Source organism: Erpetoichthys calabaricus, chromosome 13 (genome assembly GCF_900747795.2).
Source record: "Erpetoichthys calabaricus chromosome 13, fErpCal1.3, whole genome shotgun sequence".
Classification (NCBI taxonomy): domain Eukaryota; kingdom Metazoa; phylum Chordata; class Cladistia; order Polypteriformes; family Polypteridae; genus Erpetoichthys; species Erpetoichthys calabaricus.
In genome coordinates this window covers 51,508,450-51,527,601 of record NC_041406.2, presented here as the reverse complement: position 1 = coordinate 51,527,601, position 19,152 = coordinate 51,508,450, and the positions used below count along the sequence as shown (strand labels likewise).

The 19,152-nt window shown below is 33.7% G+C and overlaps 1 protein-coding gene across 1 annotated transcript in view; it reads right to left on the bottom strand.

The window, feature by feature from the left end:
• Positions 1-714: 714 nt before the first annotated feature.
• The window catches only part of skap2 (src kinase associated phosphoprotein 2), a 157,689-nt gene continuing 139,251 nt past the window's right edge, over positions 715-19,152 (bottom strand). Inside the window, exons 11-13 of the mRNA XM_028818247.2 lie at positions 10,571-10,683; positions 2,707-2,809; positions 715-2,521 (exon numbers count right to left, since the gene is read on the bottom strand). Of these exons, the coding sequence (XP_028674080.1) occupies positions 2,717-2,809; positions 10,571-10,683 (206 nt within the window). The 3' untranslated portion in view covers positions 715-2,521; positions 2,707-2,716. The remainder of the gene's footprint in view (positions 2,522-2,706; positions 2,810-10,570; positions 10,684-19,152) is intronic.

Sequence of the window (19,152 nt, the reverse complement as noted above, 5' to 3'; positions counted from 1 at the left end):
AAATGTCAGCATTATTTATTACAATAAAATAATATTAAATAAAATTGTAAGCATATGTGTAGAAAATGAATATTATAAAGTGATAAATGCAGCAGTTACGATGGTATATTAAATATATTATGTAAATAGATACCATATCAGTACTATCCACATGTTTATTCATAACGTCTAAAACATCTTTATAATTAAAGGGTAAAAAGTATAGTAATTACCAACTGCACTTACTTTGAATTATAACATTAGAGATTTGAAATTTACCATTAAATTTGTATTCTAGACCTGCCTGTGTCTACATTTATTTTTATTAAAAAATTACATTTAAAAATGCACTTTTTACAGATTCCTCAAAAAACAATATGCAATGTAACAATACACCTATTTTCTACATTGACAGTAATCAACATATAAACTTTAACAACACTTCACTTTGTATTTTAGAACATTGACAAAGCTAATGTAAGTCATTTTTGCATATGTCCAGAAATGCAAACATAGCCATATATATACTGAAAAAGTCTATGGAAAGAAAATGAGGAATGTAAATAATAGGCATTAACAGTTGCGCTAAATTCATTTATTTTTCCATAACTTATAATACGCTGCAGTGTTAAAATGCTGAAACGTGATGCTGTACAAATGCACACTGCAAGGAAAATGTATATTTTGGTTTTTCAATTAAAACCTGAAGTATTTTAAGAAAAACATTTTATTGATAACATGGTGACTTAAGCAGTTAATACTGATTGAGGAAATATTATGGAACATTTTAGCACTTGATTGTAAACCTTACTGCCCAAGTTGTAATAAACACACTGTTAATTAATGACAAACAGTTTCAATACACTATTGAACACCATATTATTATAATATCTCAATTTCCTTACAAAATTTTCCTGATCACACCCGTTAATCTATTATCCTTAAGTTAAGGGGCCAGATGGCATCAGAATCATTTACTTCACCTTGTTTTGCTTAATTACTACAATCAACACTCTATTTTTCAAATTAATCAAAACAAAGTAATTTCATTAGTTAAACAGCAGGCTGTTGAATTATTAGCACCATAACAGTTTGCAAATAATTAAACTTTATATGAACCTTAAAAATTTGCAGGGTGGAACATTATTACAAGATTTACTGACAGATTCAGAGTGCTCAAATATAACAGGGAAGTGAGCTATTTATTACTGAATTTATTATGTAATGATAATCTTCAGTATCCATTGCATAACAATATAATTAAAAGAGCATATGTATGTTAAAATAAAGCTTCACTATTATGCAATCTTGTGGTATTAATAATGATTTTTTTTAGAAAATAATGAGACAACAATGTAAAATATTCCCTTTACATTAATGTTTATTGTTTGTAGAGTACATTATTAAAGCAATATTTTATTTGACAATTTCCTCAACAACTACTAAAATAATATTAAAAAAATAATACAGTCACCTGCAACAAAACATTAGTCAAAAATTACTGCGGTGTAAGCATGCTATGTGGAAAAGATATATAATTAATTAATGTCTTGATGCAATATTTCAGAATAACGTATTTCAGTTTCTGTTAATAGAAGTTAATAAGATAACTGCAAGTATAAATAAGTGTAAAGAAATAACACTCAACACAATGTAGCTGAATTTTTTACTATGGAATGAAAATAAACGGAAAACAAATTCTAGGCTGGCAGAAATCTCTAACTTTTATATCAGCCAAAACAATAATCAATAATAATATACAAATAATAATAATTTTATAACATTACATTTTGGCTAGCTAATAGCCTCCTCTCCTGGAAGGACAAGAAAAAACTGAAAAATGCCAAATGTATAAATACTGATCAAAAAAAATAAAGAAATTCCATAAAATAGACCCTGGTCTTTGCTGCCACCTACTGTGATTTCAATATACATTTACTTGGATAGTTTTAACTCAGAGGCATTCATGATCAAGCTACATGTCACAATGTCATTGTAGATGCCAGCGAATATTAACATTACTTATGCAATTTCATACTAATCATCACATTTTAAAATGTATTAAAATGTGACTGTTTTGACACAATGTATCAAATATCTCATAAAACAGAGAATAAATGAAAATATAAAGGAAAAGTTTAACTTACAAAGAAAGTTGAAAGAGACATTCCTACTGAGAGTGGCATATGGCAAATAGTAATAAAAAGGCTCACATCTTTTAACATATCAATTATTTGCTGAATTCAGTTAATATACATTTCCATATAACATTAAATTAATCCTATCAGTTATGTCTATAAGAAAACACTGACCTTTTATAGCACCTCTCAGTTACTCTATGTCCCATACTTCAAGGGGTAAAAGAAAAAAAGTAACCAGTTTAAAGACGTACAGTAAGGCACACAAAGTACAAACAAAATGCTGATGTAATTTATTATGAACACAAGGTGAACTGTAAAGCTGCTTCTCAGTTCAACGTCCCACTTGAGAAGTGAAAAGTTTAGTCAAATTTCATAAAATCTTGATTGAAGGTAAAATGCCCCTAAAGTGAAAATTAAAAAATATGAATAAAATAAACAGACAGAATTCTACTTATATGTATATAAAAGTAAGAAATAGTTTGAAGAGGACAGTATCTACTATTAAATAAAAAAATAACTTTCATGTGTAATCGTCATGTCAAACAAGTAATACAGTATTAAAATGAATGCAAAGTAACATACTTACTTTCAGTGTATTAAATGTCATACATTTCAATCAAGTATGATTTTGGCACAATACCAATGGATCCATTCATTTCTCCAACCCACCAGCCAAAACTATGGTAATCCTAAATAAAATAAAAGTAAAATTCACATATACAGTTCAGTGCTTAGGTTATTCGTATTCATAAAACTTAGTGGTAAAATTAGATACAAGAAGAGACTAAAAAAAAAAAACTAAAAAATCCAGTAAAAGTACAAATTCAACAACAAGTTAAATATTTTCTAAAATACATTAAGAGAAACCTAAGCAGCACATGAAAAAATATACTGAAGAATAAAGACATATTTCTTTTTATCACAATTTGCTATTTTATGTTTTGGATATTGTCCTTAAGTAAACTAGAGGTTGGACTGGTGTGCTGTTTTGGGTTGGGCCATGTTTTACACCTGATGCTGTAGGAATAGATGTTTCAGGAATAGATTTACTTACTTTTACAGGTATATATGAAGGTTATGGCTAATACATGAAGTGAAAAAACAAAACACTGATTTCAGGTAATTTAAATTTTATACAAATGTGAACATCTTGGACTTGGCTATAAAGTTACAATGAAAACAATTATAACAAAAGCTGTTTCACATTCAGATACTATCAAACCTAATGTAATAAAGCAGAATCTGCAGTGCAACTGATAGCATGGAAATGAAAAACATCTGTTTGCCAGTGTAACGAAGATCCTCTCAGGATCAATAAGACAAGAAAACTTTAATGAAGACCAGATTACACAGCTACTCTAAAAGGTGAGATGAGTCTGACATAACCCCGACTCTTTATTCCTACCATTAAGAAAATGTTTTCAGACACATACTGTAACAACAGACAATCTATAAAATACAACAGTAAAATGACCAGTTTTAAAACTTGTGGATTAGATTAAATACTAGTTAATAAATAATTTATTTTAAAGCAGCCCCAGGCTACCATCAGCTTTTGAATTGCAGCAGATGACATTACAGTGAAATGTACTGTAACAGTATTTAGATAGTTAACCATAGGCTATAAGTTAGCAGATATCTAATTAAAAGATAATCTGAAGTTTTCAGAGAAGCACAGAAGACTGATCACAAAACTAAACCTTTGGTTTGTTGCTACTGTTTCTTGAATGATCTTAAGGAGAAAAACAAATTTAAATTAAAACCAATTATAGTCATTTGTAGAAGCTGTTAAATATATTTAAATTAAGGGCTTTGGTTAACCTCCAAAAGCATACAATTTACAAGTGAAATAGTCAATAATTTGTTAATTGGCTGCTATCTATTTACTTATTTTTACAAACTGGTATTCTTTAAAATAATGACACTATATTACAGTAACTGAAAAATATTAATTTCCTTTAATAATCTCAAATAACATGGAATTATTAACTTGAAAATCTTGAAATATTTAATGAGAAAAATATGAAGGTGAAAGATGTCTCTGAAACCAAAAAAAAATTGCTAAATAAAACTGAAAGATTATCAAAATGTTCCTTTATCTGATTTTGTATTTCTAAAATATAAATGAAGTCTGCAAAATACACTTCTAATTTGGGACTAACATTTTCAACTAACCATAGGACACTGTATATTTTAATTTATATAATACTGTAAATGCACATTCACTGATGAATAAAACGTGTATGTAGAGTTAATGACTTCTTAGTTTTCCTGAATTCTCCACTACCTCCATCATCCATAAGGGCTGCTGTTAGTTTTATAAAAAAAAAACAACAACATATCGTATAACTTCTAACTTGAATATGCAGGATATTCAGGTATAGAATATGCTAGCTATCTATACTTCTGAGACACTTGACAGCATCTTAGATCTATTTGAAACAGTATACAAAAAATGTCAAATGGTAAGAAATAAAAATACAAATGAAATGTCTCTTAATCAACAGGAAACTGTTGAAGTTAATTTATAAGACACGTTACATCCCTTTGTAGGATGTAGAATTGTATTCTATTAATCATGCAGCATAAAGCAACATTACTGAACAAATTTGGTTAACCTTCCTAGTGAGTACCTGACAAGTTTATTTAATTACTAACACAAAACTCCAGATGAAAGTTTTTAATATATTGTGACAGTCATTATGTTTTCATTTTGAAAATAAACACTGAGCTACTTCAATAGAGTAAAGGGCATTTTAGGTTACCTGCCTTTAATACCTGAGGCAAATATTTCAAGTTTCTATTAACACTAGGCAAAACAACTGTGAACGATGAGTGATAATGCATGAAAAAATTTACTCTGAAAAATGTTGAGTGTGTTCTGCTCATACATATTAAACTGCGTAGGTTAATGATATTCGCATAACTGACTGAAACTAATACAGTTTCTTGGGAAGAGACACAAAGACAACTTTGGAAGATTGTCATTGTTCAAGTAACAATTCCTTTAGCAAAGGACAGCACCAGAGAATGCATTTCAAGAATGTTTTTATCTATATCAACTATTTTTTTTTAACATGTCTTAATGTTGTATTTTAGAGAGGTATTAAGAGAAAGCTAAAACTAATTCTCATTAAAACAAACCGCTTTATTTCTCATCATTAAGGTGACAAGTACACATTATGTATCAAATTACTCTCATTACATATTCTGTGACTGAATATAATTTTTTGATTTTTTTCTTTGGAATATATATATAAAAAAGCAGAAAGCTTTAAAAAATATTTTGGACACAAGTGCTGTGAGAGAGCAAGAGGAATGTGCACAACACCATGTGACTTCTGAGAACTGAACAATATACCCAATTTAACATTTGTATGTTTGTATGGTCTTGCATCAACAAAAACATTTAGACTGATTACAGTATTTAATAATATTCTCATTGCATAATTACGCATCATTACACATTTTAAACATGCTGAATTGCTGCTCTAAACTGAAAACACTATACAAAGTGTGTGTATTTTTTTTAACAAGTAGCTACAATGGAGGAACAGAAAATTTAAGAGTAGCTATTATGTAGTTAAGCACAATAACCAAAACATCAAGTATACTTTGTAATATTAAAATATCTTAAAAGGTATCACAATTGGTTTTAACTTCTTCCTATTACATTAATTACCAAACCTGTGGCACTAATGGCAAGGTAGAAACTGACCCCGGATGGGGAACCAGGCTGTCACAAGACACAATCAAAAACACACCCATATGCATTTATACTTTGACACCTTTACTATATATGAGGAAAAAATGGAGCACATGGAGAAAAACTCATACAAGGCATGCCCAGGATGGGATTGATCCTAGTACTTTCAGGAAGGAGCCAACAACACTAAATACTGAACATTAACAAACGTTTATCATCAGTTAATTAACATAAATTGTTAAATAGCAAATACATAATTTAATTTAAAAAGCATTGCAATTAAAGCCCATCCTGCAAAGTATGCTATAAGTCTGATCATATTAAAGATCCATGGATGCAAACAAGAATTTCCTTATACTGTATAGAAATCTCAGTATGTCATCAGTATGAGGATGAATGCTTGAAGGAAGGCGGGTAAGATTACCCGGGAACATATGTGTACAATCCAAAAGACAACTAAATTAGACATTTAATACGTCCACATTTGCAATATAAACTTTTCAATGCCTTCAATGTATTATGAATGCTAAAGTGTCTTTTTCAGAATGTCACATTCCAATTACAATTAAACAAGCACTCTGGGTATTTCCTGAATTTCCTTAGGGCAGTTTAAGAAGTGGCATGGTGCCCTGGTGTTTGGCATTGCTTTCTCAAGGATCCAGTATTTTGGGTTCAAATTGTGTTCCTGATAGCCATCTCTGAAGAGTTTGGGCATTCACCTCATTACTGGCAGCCTACCCTCCTAGGTTTACCTCTGAGTATCTCAGTTTTCTTCACACATCCTAAAAACATTTATGTTAGGTGAACTGCTGAGTTTCAATTGATCACAAGTGAGTGTGAGTGTGGGTGTTTGCATGAGTGACCTCTGTAACTGACTATTCTTGCCTTGTGATCAGCAGTCACAGGATAATGCAAACCCCACTGCAGTTCTGATTTAGATTAGGTAGAATGTTATGTTCTTATGTGAGTTTAAAGTACCTAAAATAGGAAATAAAAAGCTTGAATTAATTTAACCTGGAAAGGCAGCACACAAACAACTCTGAGATTTACACTTACTGGTATAGAGAATATTTACTTGTATAGACAAATTAAATGCCAGGGGTATGTGTTACTGACTGCTAGATACAGTATGATGCTTCTTTTACCAGCAGAAAAAGTCAGAGCAAAGTTTCTAAACGTTTAGTGAATAGTAGAGCTTCAAGAGTAATCATTGCAACAATAAATTCTGAGTCAGTGACGTTCACTTTCTGCTTCATGCTGCCTTTTTTAAATTAGATAATTCTGAATCTGCTGAGTAAGTCAATAAAACGGTTATATCATGAATTATAATACTATGCTATATATTACATTTGAATACTGGATAGTTGTTAGTGAAACTATAGATGCTCTTGAAATAAATATCGTAGAAAACATACTATTTCTGTAGCATCTTTTCAAGTAAGCTAGACATGGTTCTTCTTTTGCTAGAATTTTAGATGTGTAACCGGTCTTCAACACTTACATGTTAATTTTCCACATTTCCTCATATACATAGTTACTTTGCATATGGTGTGTAACAATATGCAATAGATAGTACCTGGAAATTAAATTTTATAAAAACATCAACTGTAAAGAAACATATATACATTTAATGGGTGCATACACAACACTGATGAACACACCAATTACACAGATAACACACACATTACTCATTGCAGTTTACTGATGTGTTAAGGATAAAATATCCACATGTAAACATTGCAACTCCAAATAAATTAATGTGGCCAGATGTGTGCACCAATCCCCATCAGGAAGGGCAGCAAGAAGAAATGGTATTCAAAGTTTGTGGAATGACATTTTATGTTTCTTGTGAATCATCTAGATATATCATGCATTTGTCTTCCATGGAACTATTTAGTTTTCAGTTTAACATGTGGGGTCTAATGATTTTACTGAATTTTTATATTACTTCACCAAAAAGACACTCTAATCACTGTTAAGCTACTTTCTGGATAGGTTCCAATAGGAACCAACATTGGATGACTTCCACCTGAGAAATCATGCACACATATATCCAAGCTCAACCATGCTGGACCAATGTAATAACACAAATCAATCTGATTTAATTTCATTAGATTGTCAGATACTCTGTAGGAAAACTACATTTTTATTTTCAAGACAAGTTGTGTAATTAAAGGGTTAACCGTGCAGAGATTTTAACACAAAGCAAGAACATAACACACAATTAATCAAAACAATTTATGGGGCAACTTTCAAACAGTAAACAACAATACAGTGTTCTATGATCATGATACTACCGTTCACTAATAAAGGACTGATAACCCTTTACACAATAAAGAGTACTATACAAAAATAAACTGAATTGAATTGAGTGACAGGAAAAACACTCGGAAGTAAGATATAGAATCTGTACTCAAAGTAGTAAAGGGACTAAGTTCCACACTGAAGACTGTGACCTGAGAGCCGTGTTCAGGAGTTGTTTAGAAACAGACACGGTTCAAGCAGATCCTGAGGAGATTTTACACAGTTTAGTATGACAGGTCAGTGTATGGGCTATATTTCTTTTTGTATATTCCGAAGTTCATTTAAGGTGCCAAATTTTTTTTTTCCTCTGCCATATATACTGACCCATACAACATTTAAGAATTATATGTAATACTAAAATGTACATGCAGCAATGTTCATTCTTTGGTAAGTAATAAAAAAATGCACACTTAAAAATCTGTATGATTTGTTAGACAAAAATAGATTATCTACTCGGTCCATATTAACTCAAGTTAATTATTTTTGTTGAAAAATTCAGAATTCAGAAACAAAGAGTAAATGCAGGAACATTATGTGAACACATATGTGTCCATTACGAAGCACACAGAGTCACAATGGGCATTTCAAGGAGATCTGTTGAACTGAGTGAGTATTTTTGGACTGAAGGAAGAACATGGACTTCACATTGAGCAATCAAAACAATCAAAAACAACTTAGATTTTGTGAATGGAATTGTTACTGGCTTCAAGAGAAGACCTAAGGTACAGAACATACAGAAAGGATTACCAAACTGCCCCAGTAACTGCTTTGAACTGGACATTCAGTTACAACTACACATTCTATTTCAATATAATAGGTTAGGAAACAATTTTAGGAATGACTGTATACAAGTGAAAATACATAGTTAAACTATAACGTACATCAATGTACTTAAATACACTATATAGTAGATCTGTCTAATAGTATCTATATAGTAGATAACATTTACATATAACAAGTTTACAGTTTCACAATTGGAATTTGACGTATTAACATTAATATTCATAGGTCCTCAAACAGAAAAATTAACATTGCTGATATATCTAAAATTTTCAAAAATTAATACACACAAATTATACTGTAGGAAGGAACAACCCTAACAAAGCAAAATAAAAGTAAGCAAAACACCCTTGATGTTTCTACGATTTTGTAGCATTCAAGTTTATCTGTACTTCCTGGCTTAGTAAAGGTTTAAGCCAGGAAATTCACATGGCTGCTTATTAAATTATATTAATTCATATGAAAATCTGTTAACACATGTATGGCCATATTTGAATAATGAAAGCTGAAAATATTTTCAAGCACATTTTAATCTGTTAATATGTAAAGGACAATAAATATGAGCAGTTTGTCATAATAAGAAACCCAAAAAATTCTAATGGAAAAAAAATGTTCTCTCATAGTCACTAGATGGCAGACTTGAATGCAAGAAAAGCAAGAGAAAAACAGAGGAGAAGGCAGCGTGCTGATACATTTTCCTATATTGCCTATGTCCCACAGCGATAATGTGATGCAATGACTGTGCAGCAGATTGAACTAGAGGTGAAGAGTTCATTGCAAAACCATGATTGAGGGAACAGTTTTGCCGTGCTAGGCTCTAAACTCATTTTCTAAGATACCATAATGCACAATTGTTTCACTTTTATTGCTGTGATTGGAATAGCGTTGGGAACAAAATGATAAGCACTGTAATTAAGAGGTAACAATTACAAGTAACAATTTCAAAAACTACTTGTCACAACACAGTTTAAAATATTGATACCAGTCTTAGTTTTAAAGCAAGGTGAAAATTTGGTTTTGTTTGATTTTAATGAAAGCATTCCAGTTTATGTATTAAAATTTAATTCAAATACTTGTCTAAATATTTATGCATTTGGATTTGTAAAATTAATTTTTCAGTGTTGTGGACTGTAACAACAAAAAATTACAATACTGCTAATTGTGAGGTATTACTTATTAAAAAATTTCACTTTTTCAGTGTGTAATGAAAGACAGTGATATTTTCTTATATACCACAATAGTTTAAGACTCTTCAGTCACGTCATCTTAGCAAATAATGCCTTATTGTATATTTGATTTGAAAGAAAAAAAAATTTAAGAATGGCAGGTTGCTAAAATTAAAATGATTAAAAAGTTAAATGTACTAAACAATAATTGACACTGCCCAAAGTAAATCTAACGTATCACTCTGCACTGTATTTCCTTTAGTGATAAAAAGAAAACATTTCCAGGACCCTGTTACCTACTTCCTGCACAAAGCTTAAGAAAACAGAAGAGAAATATCCTGCAAAAAATGCCCATAACAGGTTACAGGAAATAACCTAAGTATAACCCTCTCTGCAATAATTTCAGGCCTATTTAAAAAAAAAAATACAAGCTAATAAAAAACCGATTGAATTTGACATTATTTATAATAATAGATTAAAATGAATTTCCTTACCTTACTAAGGATGTAAATAGAATCTCCTCGTTTGAAAGACAGTTCATCAGGATGATCTCCCATGCAGTCCCACAGTCCTTGGTAGTAATTGCTATAGTCCGTGGCTTTATTTGCTAAAGAGAAAATAACATATATGACAGTGTGAAAACTACTATATGCTTGCAAGCAAATAACAAGGAATGTATGCTCTGGTTTCCTCCTGCAGTCCAAAGACATGCAAGTTAGGTGCATTGGCAATCCTAAATTGTCCCTAGTGTGTGCTTAGTGTGTGGGTATGTGTGCCCTGCGGTGGGCTGGCGCCCTGCCCGGGGATTTGTTCCTGCCTTTGGCCCTGTGTTGGCTGGGATTGGCACCAACAGACACCAATGACCCTATGTTAGGATATAGTGGGTTGGATAATGACTGACTGACATGACGGATTCTTTTATTAATAGCAAAGAACTGCTGTACTGGTGTGACATAAGCAAGACTACATAAACAAACAAAAACATTGACACATTTATTTTTAATCTAATGTATGACAAAAAACTAATCAAACAAGTAAACAAATGATTATAAACTGCCGCCTATATTCAGGCATTTTTCAAAACAAGATTTTTGTTGGTTATTAAAGCAAGCACATGCTTCTCATTACTTGAAATAATATGTAAGTATCAATAGTAAATATTAGAATACTACCTTCAGGTTGTTTTTTTTTTTCTCCTAGGCTATAGCGATATGTGGATCTACTAAATGAATATTTTGTTTCTTGCTTCTACCAATTTACAATGGGCTTCTTCCTTATCCATGCAAAACATTTTAATACATAAATCACAATGTGCACTCTATATCAACCAAAGTACTAGAAGTTAATTTTTTAAAATTTTAGTGAGTCAGAACATGTGCATTAATTGAATGAAATTAAGCAATACAGGTGAGTGTTTAAGGTTTGCCCGAAGCATGCAGTAAAGCACACCAGATAAGTGACATTCAAATATATATATATTAAACCAAAAGGATAAAAAGGTAAAATTATACTTGTTTGAAGAAAACATGAAAAAAATTGGATGTGGCTAGTTGACAGTACATATAAAGTATATAACAGTTTATTGTCCACATTTTATTCTTCTTTAAAGGCAAATGTATTTAATAAAAAAAAATCACATTTTTGTTATGCAATTAAAAGAATGAAATATTTGTACTCAAAATGCTTGGCTTAAATTGGTGCAATTAACCTGTAACTATATGCTATATTACTATATGCAGTAATTATTTGATAATAATTACTTTAGTCATGGATTGTTTCATTTGAAATGGTATAAAAAGTACAGGAGAAGGAATAGAGCCTAATCTTGGAGAAGGACCCCCAGCTCATAAAGTGAAGGTTCTCTGTTCAAAGCTCAAAGTAAGAAAACCTTTTTAAATAAAAAAGTTTTAAGTACCAGCCATAAACAAACAGCTGATATGGCTACTGCTTTTAAAAAGTTTGAGATTTAACAGCTCAAAGCTCGAGATTCATACTTGAAAAGTCCAAATATGCCAAATTTTATAAATTTATGAGCAATGGTTTGGCTGTGGGCGGCACGGTGGCGCAGTGGTAGCGCTGCTGCCTCGCAGTTAGGAGACCCGGGTTCGCTTCCCGGGTCCACCCTGCGTGGAGTTTGCATGTTCTCCCCGTGTCTGCGTGGGTTTCCTCCGGGCGCTCCGGTTTCCTCCCACAGTCCAAAGACATGCAGGTTAGGTGGATTGGCGATTCTAAATTGGCCCTAGTGTGTGCTTGGTGTGTGGGTGTGTTTGTGTGTGTCCTGTGGTGGGTTGGCACCCTGCCCAGGATTGGTCCCCTGCCTTGTGCCCTGTGATGGCTGGCATTGGCAACAGCAGACCCCCGTGACCCTGTGTTCGGATTCAGTGGGTTGGAAAATGGATGGATGGTTTGGCTGTTACTAGAGTCAACTTTAAATGACGAATAGTTGGAATTCACTCAAAATGTAATCATCTCTTAAGGCTCACCAGTATAAGGTATCCACAAAATTTCACAAGAATCGGTCCATTCAATCTCAATTTATAGTGTCTACAAAATTTTTACCACAGAAAGGACATGCATATTTGTAAAAATACTTCAGATTTTATGGAAATATGAAAATGTGTTTTTTAGTTAAAAACTCAAAAGTGGATTGTTTCTTGAAAACAATACTTCCTCCATAATATATACAGTAACATGAAGACAGGAAAAAAAAGTAAAATGAAACTGAATAAAATCATTAACCCATGTATCTGTTTCCCTTAACGTTTTTACTATGCATAACGCAGTAAGGCAATGTAAACTATATCTTCATATTTTTATCTTTAAGAATCAAATGCATGTGTGGCTTTTGTAACTTACTGCTGTTGCCAATAGCTGTATGTATATTCATTGCTTTCATCATTAATTTCAAACTACAGCTTAGAATGTATCTTCAAGTTAATGGCACCACAGTGAAACAAATTTAAATGTGATTATACAGCTGATTAATCCTGGTTATAGGCTTCTGAGCATCAAGATATCAAAATACAGTAGAAAGATTTGAATTAAGTTTCTTTATTCAAATACAGTATTTTTTGGTTTTTTTTAAATTCAAAAAACACACAGCATTTTGGTCAAATCTGATGTCAGCTTACTCTAATATAAATACATATATATACATTGTGGGAAGCAGCCCATACACAGACAGGTAGACATGATTATAAAGCACCACAACACGTTTATTTACAATATTTACACACACAAACCCAGTGCCGCAGCACCAATCACCCCAAAGTCCAGGCCCTTCACACAATGCCTCTTCTTCTTCCTGACCGCCTCCACTCCTCTCCTCCGAGCTCTGTCCTCTTCCACCTGACTCCAGCCATCGACTGGAGAGAGGTGGCCCCTTTTATGCACACCTGGACGTGCTCCAGGTACCTCCTGATGAGCTTCCGCCGCCCCTTTCTGGTGTTGAGCTTCTAAGCTCTGTTCCCGTGGTCCCCAAAGCCACCAGGGTGGTCATCCCCTCGTGGTCTGGAGGAGGTGTAATCCCTCCTCCGGTCCTTCTGGGCACCCTGGCTGGGTGCCACCCCCAGCCGCTTGCCACAACATATATATAAATAAAGAAATCCCAAGGGCCACCCAAGGTTCAGAACACAATTGACAAAATTCTTCTATATTCTAAAGAAGGTTCTAATAATTCAGTTAGTTTCAGTTTTTAACAACACAGGACATTCTTGTTCTAACTGATGACTAGCTGGGTGACACAGGATTCATTCAGTTCAGCAAGTCAAGGCTATGTACAACAGCAATATAGTGTAGATTACCAAAATAGATTGCTCTTTAAATGTGTGAGGTAATTTCAAAGTCATCAGAGGAATCTAAGGCAGTGTAGCATTTTCAAAAATTTTGCTTTTAAGCTAAGAATCCTGTTATTGAATCATGTACCCATTATAGTTTCTGTGTAACCAAAATGCACATTATTAAGTTTAACTTACCTCCTCTCAATACAGATCCTCCAAAGGATTTACATGTGTTGTGTGTACTCTGTGACAAATTTATACTTAGAGACAGTTAAACAAACCATTTTTTTCTAATACATTTTCAGCTGTGGGGAAAGACACACAAGAATGAGGACTGGACTAGAATCAAGACAGCTTTGGGACAATCTAAATATTGAATTGGGCTGTTTGTGTTGATCATTAGGCTATTTACATTTAGCATCAGTCCCTCCATTACTAAAAAAAATCAGTGATTTGTCCAACCTAACAGCAATTTATCCACAGAAAGATGGGTTTCAGTCAGAGCTAGATGGAACTAGGATATGACAATGTGTCACACAGATGTGAAACACTTTCATTGTACTGTGTGTATGTGACAAACACTTAAATTTGATGTTGAAAATAATTAGCACTAATTTGCAAATATCTTGATTTTGAAAAGAAAGTTGCTATTACTATATATTACTATATTCCATAGTCTGTTAAGTCAAATTTTTAGCAATGAAAATCCAGGCATGAGGTTATGAAGACTTCCTGGAAGGAGAATATCTAGAACATTACACAGACAACTTTGCTTTACCTTGACTTAGCTTATTGGCACAAATGACACATTTTCAACAATCAGGGTTCTTAAAGTGAAGCATCATAATAATGTTCTTGAATACAAAAACATGCATGACATTTTCAAACCCATCTAATGCAATTCAGGACCATGGTGGGACAGGGTCTATCCAAGCAGCAATAGGCATGATGCAAGAACCGGCATTAGACTGGACAGCGGCCCCTTGCAGGGCTCATTCATAAACTACCCACAAAAGACCAATTTAGATTCACCTGTTATGCTACCCTACATGCAAGCTCCACGTAGACAATACTTGGACACAACTTTCATGCCCAGGGCACTAGATCCAGAAAGCAGTAGCACTAAACCCTGATTCAGTTCCATTATAATTATGCTTTAACAAGATAATATATATTGTATGTATATATATATATATATATATATATATATATATATATATATATATATATAAAATGTATCTATTTTAGGTTACATTCATTCTAGGACTGTTAAAAAATATTGGAACAGAAAAATGAGAATGATGTTTACAAATTGATGTAGGCCATATGAACAGCAATGCACAGTTAGCACTAAGCTAAATTGACATACAAATGGACAGAAACTATTGAACAGTAATGAACCCGTTTGCTCTTCTAGAGGATTTCACCAATTGTGTGATTTCAGAGGTCAATTAGATTTTTTTGCTCATGATAATGATTGGCTCATGCACTATTTTTCTAGAATACTCCCAAGTAGCTGTGTCCTGAAACTGATAGTTCTACTACAAACAATGGAGGTATAAGTTATGCCTTTGCTTGGGTTTCTTCTGTGTGATACCAACAGTCAAATGTTCTTAAAGTGAATTTCGTACCACTTTTCAATGCCATGAAAGAGAGGACCCGGCTGTGAGAATCTTAATTTCGAGTCCTGTACCTCTGGCTAGAAGATTGAATGAATACTAAAGTTGTCTGCTGGCATTAAACAACTGGTTGAAAGGCTTCTGCAAGGGACAAAACATCAGGTTCATGGAAAACTTGGATCTCTTCTGGAAGAGGCAGAGTTTCTTCAGGCGAGATGGTCTACATCCTAATAGATTTGGCGCCCAGGTCCTCTCTGAAAACACCTGTAAGGTAATTTGGTAAACCAAATTCTTTCCATAATGCCTTGCTAGGATATGATAACTCTGTAGCAAGCTCATCCTCAAATGTGCACTGCATTAACAGTATAATAACCAACCTCAGTCTAAGCAAAAAACTCAGACAATGTGGTATAAATGCAAATAATTGAATTATCATTTCACCTCTAGATGTGCATTGTATTAAAACTATAACAATAGATTAAATAAAAAAATCAGCATGAAGCGGCATTAACAAAAATAACTTAATTACCTTATTGAGCAGCCATAACACTCCACCAATTCAGCATTGCTCTTTCGAGAACTTAAATATGGCCTTATTAAACGATAAAGCAATAACCAAAAAGACGTTTTACATCAAAGATCTCGTTAGTGACAGGAAAATCAACTTTCTTACATTAAGTGAAACGTGGCTCATCTCTGATGGTGAGGCTGTCTTATTTGAATAATAATAATAATAATAATAATAATAATTCATTATCTGCACCTCTGAATTACAGCTTAGCGAGAATTTACTGAAGCTGGTTAAAATGTCAAGATGCCGGATTTGTTATGTTTGTGTCTTCTGAGTATCTTGCCGTTGTTTTTCAAAGAGTTTCCCAGTCTCTAGTATTGTCCGTGTACAGACCTCCTAAATACAGGATGATCCAAAAAGAAGTTTCATACTTCAAATGTGTATTCTACAAAAACACTACAAGATAAAATAAATTTCATTACGACACAAGAAAGAGTATACAAAATAGATTTTTTTCACTGTGTTTTAAAAACGATGTCTTCAAGGTGGTAGCCATCATTAGCGATATACTCTTTGAGACAATTTCTGAACACTCACATGACTCATTCGGCCATTTGAAGGGAAATAGTGAAAATTTCATGGCGAATAGCGTTCTTGAAGGCTTCAAGGTTTTGAGGTCGGTGTGTACACCTTCAACTTGAGACAGCTCCACAAGAAGAAATCGCAAGGAGCGAGATCAGGCGAACGTGAAGGCCACCCGATATTGCCTCACAGGAAGATCAGCTTCCCTGGAAAAAATCTCCTGCATGGATCTCCATGCTGTATGAGCTATTGCTCCATCCTGTTGAAACCAGGCATCTATCACATCCATTTCTACCAGTTGGGGCCCCAAAAAGTTCTGTAGCATTTCAATGTAACGTTCTGAAGTGACAGTGACCGTTGCCCCCTAAACCCCCCCCGACCCCAGAAAGTAAGGGCCCACAATGCAACTGCGCACCAAATTGTAACACGCTCACTGTGCAGGGGTCTCTGATTAAGTTAACGAGGGTTTGATTCAGCCCTACAGTAAAAGTTTTGCTTATTTACGCAACCATTCAAATGGAAACGTGCCTCGTTGCTTCACATGATGATGACATCTCGATGAATGGTTTGCAGAATGTTCGCGCACAACTCTCTGTGGCTCTCCCAGTCTCTCTAAATGAGTTCAAGCACTACCATCATTTTGTATGGATGGAAATTAAGGTCCTCATGCAAAATCCTCCTCAAAGACGTGTTGGAAATGCTTAAAGCAGAAGCATGTTTGTGTGCTGAACGACTAGGAGACTGCAAAACTGATGCCCTTACAGTTTGCATGTTTTCAGGTGTTTGTACAGTCCGAGGATGGCCTGGAGATTTTCTGTTCAATGTTGTACCTGTCTGTCTAAATTTAGCCACCCACTGAAGAATTGTTTTTTTTTTCCCCCGGATTCGTGACATCACCGTTAGGAGGAATGCAGAAGTGAGTTCAGAAGGCGCACTGTGTAGTGATGGTGGATTCGTCATTTTTGAAGAACACCTAGACAGTGAAAGTACAGCGTACAACAGACCAAGTCATGTTGCCGACTGAAAATCACAAGGGATCGCCTATCAAAAGACACCCACCCCAACCCACTCGGCTGCCTCTACATCGGGCAATAACCTATGAAATGTGGTACTTAATTTTGGCTCATCCTGTATAATGGGTCTTTCATTGACTTATTCTCGGACTTAGTGTTAATTTCACTAACTAACAATGACAGGTTCCTAATTGTTGGTGACTTTAATTTTAATACTGATAAACAGCGTGACCCGAAAGCAAAAGAATTTATGAACCTCCTGCACTCTTTTAACACTTTAGCCAGCCCACACATAAAGGAGGGACACACTGAATGTAATGATTACTAAAGGATTAATATTTGATGTGAGGCAGGTCATGGATATCGATATATCAGACCATGTTTTCATATTATTTAATGTAGATATACTGATAGCAACAATTAATGAGAAGCATATTGTTAAAAAAAACACTATTTTGATACATCTGCAGCTTCAAAGTTTGCTAACAATCAAACAACCAGTCCATTTGTGCGTTTTCTACAATAGCGATAATAATGTAAATATTAAGGTAGTAAATTTTAATGCTACAGTAAGAGCTGCTGCTGACATAGTCGCTCCTGAAAACATAGTTAAGAAATCCTCCAGCACTATCATACCTTGTAAGACTCAAAGAGTGTCTAATTTAAAGAAGACATGCCGGAGAGCCGAGCGTAAATGGAGAAAAACCAAATTGATATTTTAACCTTCAATATTTCATAGTGAACTAACAGAATATAACAATATAGTTCATCTTGAGAGGCGGTGCTACTTCTCTAAAATTATACATAATAATGCTGGTAGTAAAAGAGTTTTATTCTCTACTATTGTTTGCTAAACCCAGGTCACTCAATAGAATGCCTCCAAAAAACTACCAGTGAAACTTGTGAGGAAATAATTTAGTACATCCCCCAAAGCTGATCCTATTAAATCCCAGTATTCCATTTTAAGCAAAATAAATTCTTACACCAGGATAGAGTTGCCCGATCTATTGTATGTAGAATCATTTTTCAACTGAAACCCTCCACCTGTTGCCTTGACCCAATACCAATAAGCTTTTTCAAAGAAGTATCCGATGTGCTAATTGATTTTGTGCTTGACATAGTAAACTTACCATTAGTTACAGAAGTCTTCCCAGACTGTATTAAGACTGCTGTTGTTAAACCACTGCTCAAGAAAAATAATCTCAACTCCTCTGTTTTTGACAGTTTTAGACCTATTTCTAACCTGCCTTTCTTAAGCAAAATTCTACAAAAGGCAGTCATTGTGCACCTAAATGATCACTTGAATAAACATACTATTCTTGACAAATTTCAGTCAGGTTTTAGAACAAAAACACAATACAGAAACTGCTCTGGTTAAAGTAGTAAATGACCTGCAGGTTAATGCAGACAGACCGTTCTCATCCTCTTAGATCCGAGTGCAGTATTTGATAACATTGATCACAATATTCTTATAAACCACCTTAGTCAGTGGGCGGGCCTCTCTAGTACTGTCTTAAATTGGTTTGAGTTTTACTTAACAGGCAGAAAATTCTTTGTTAGTAGAAAATTCTT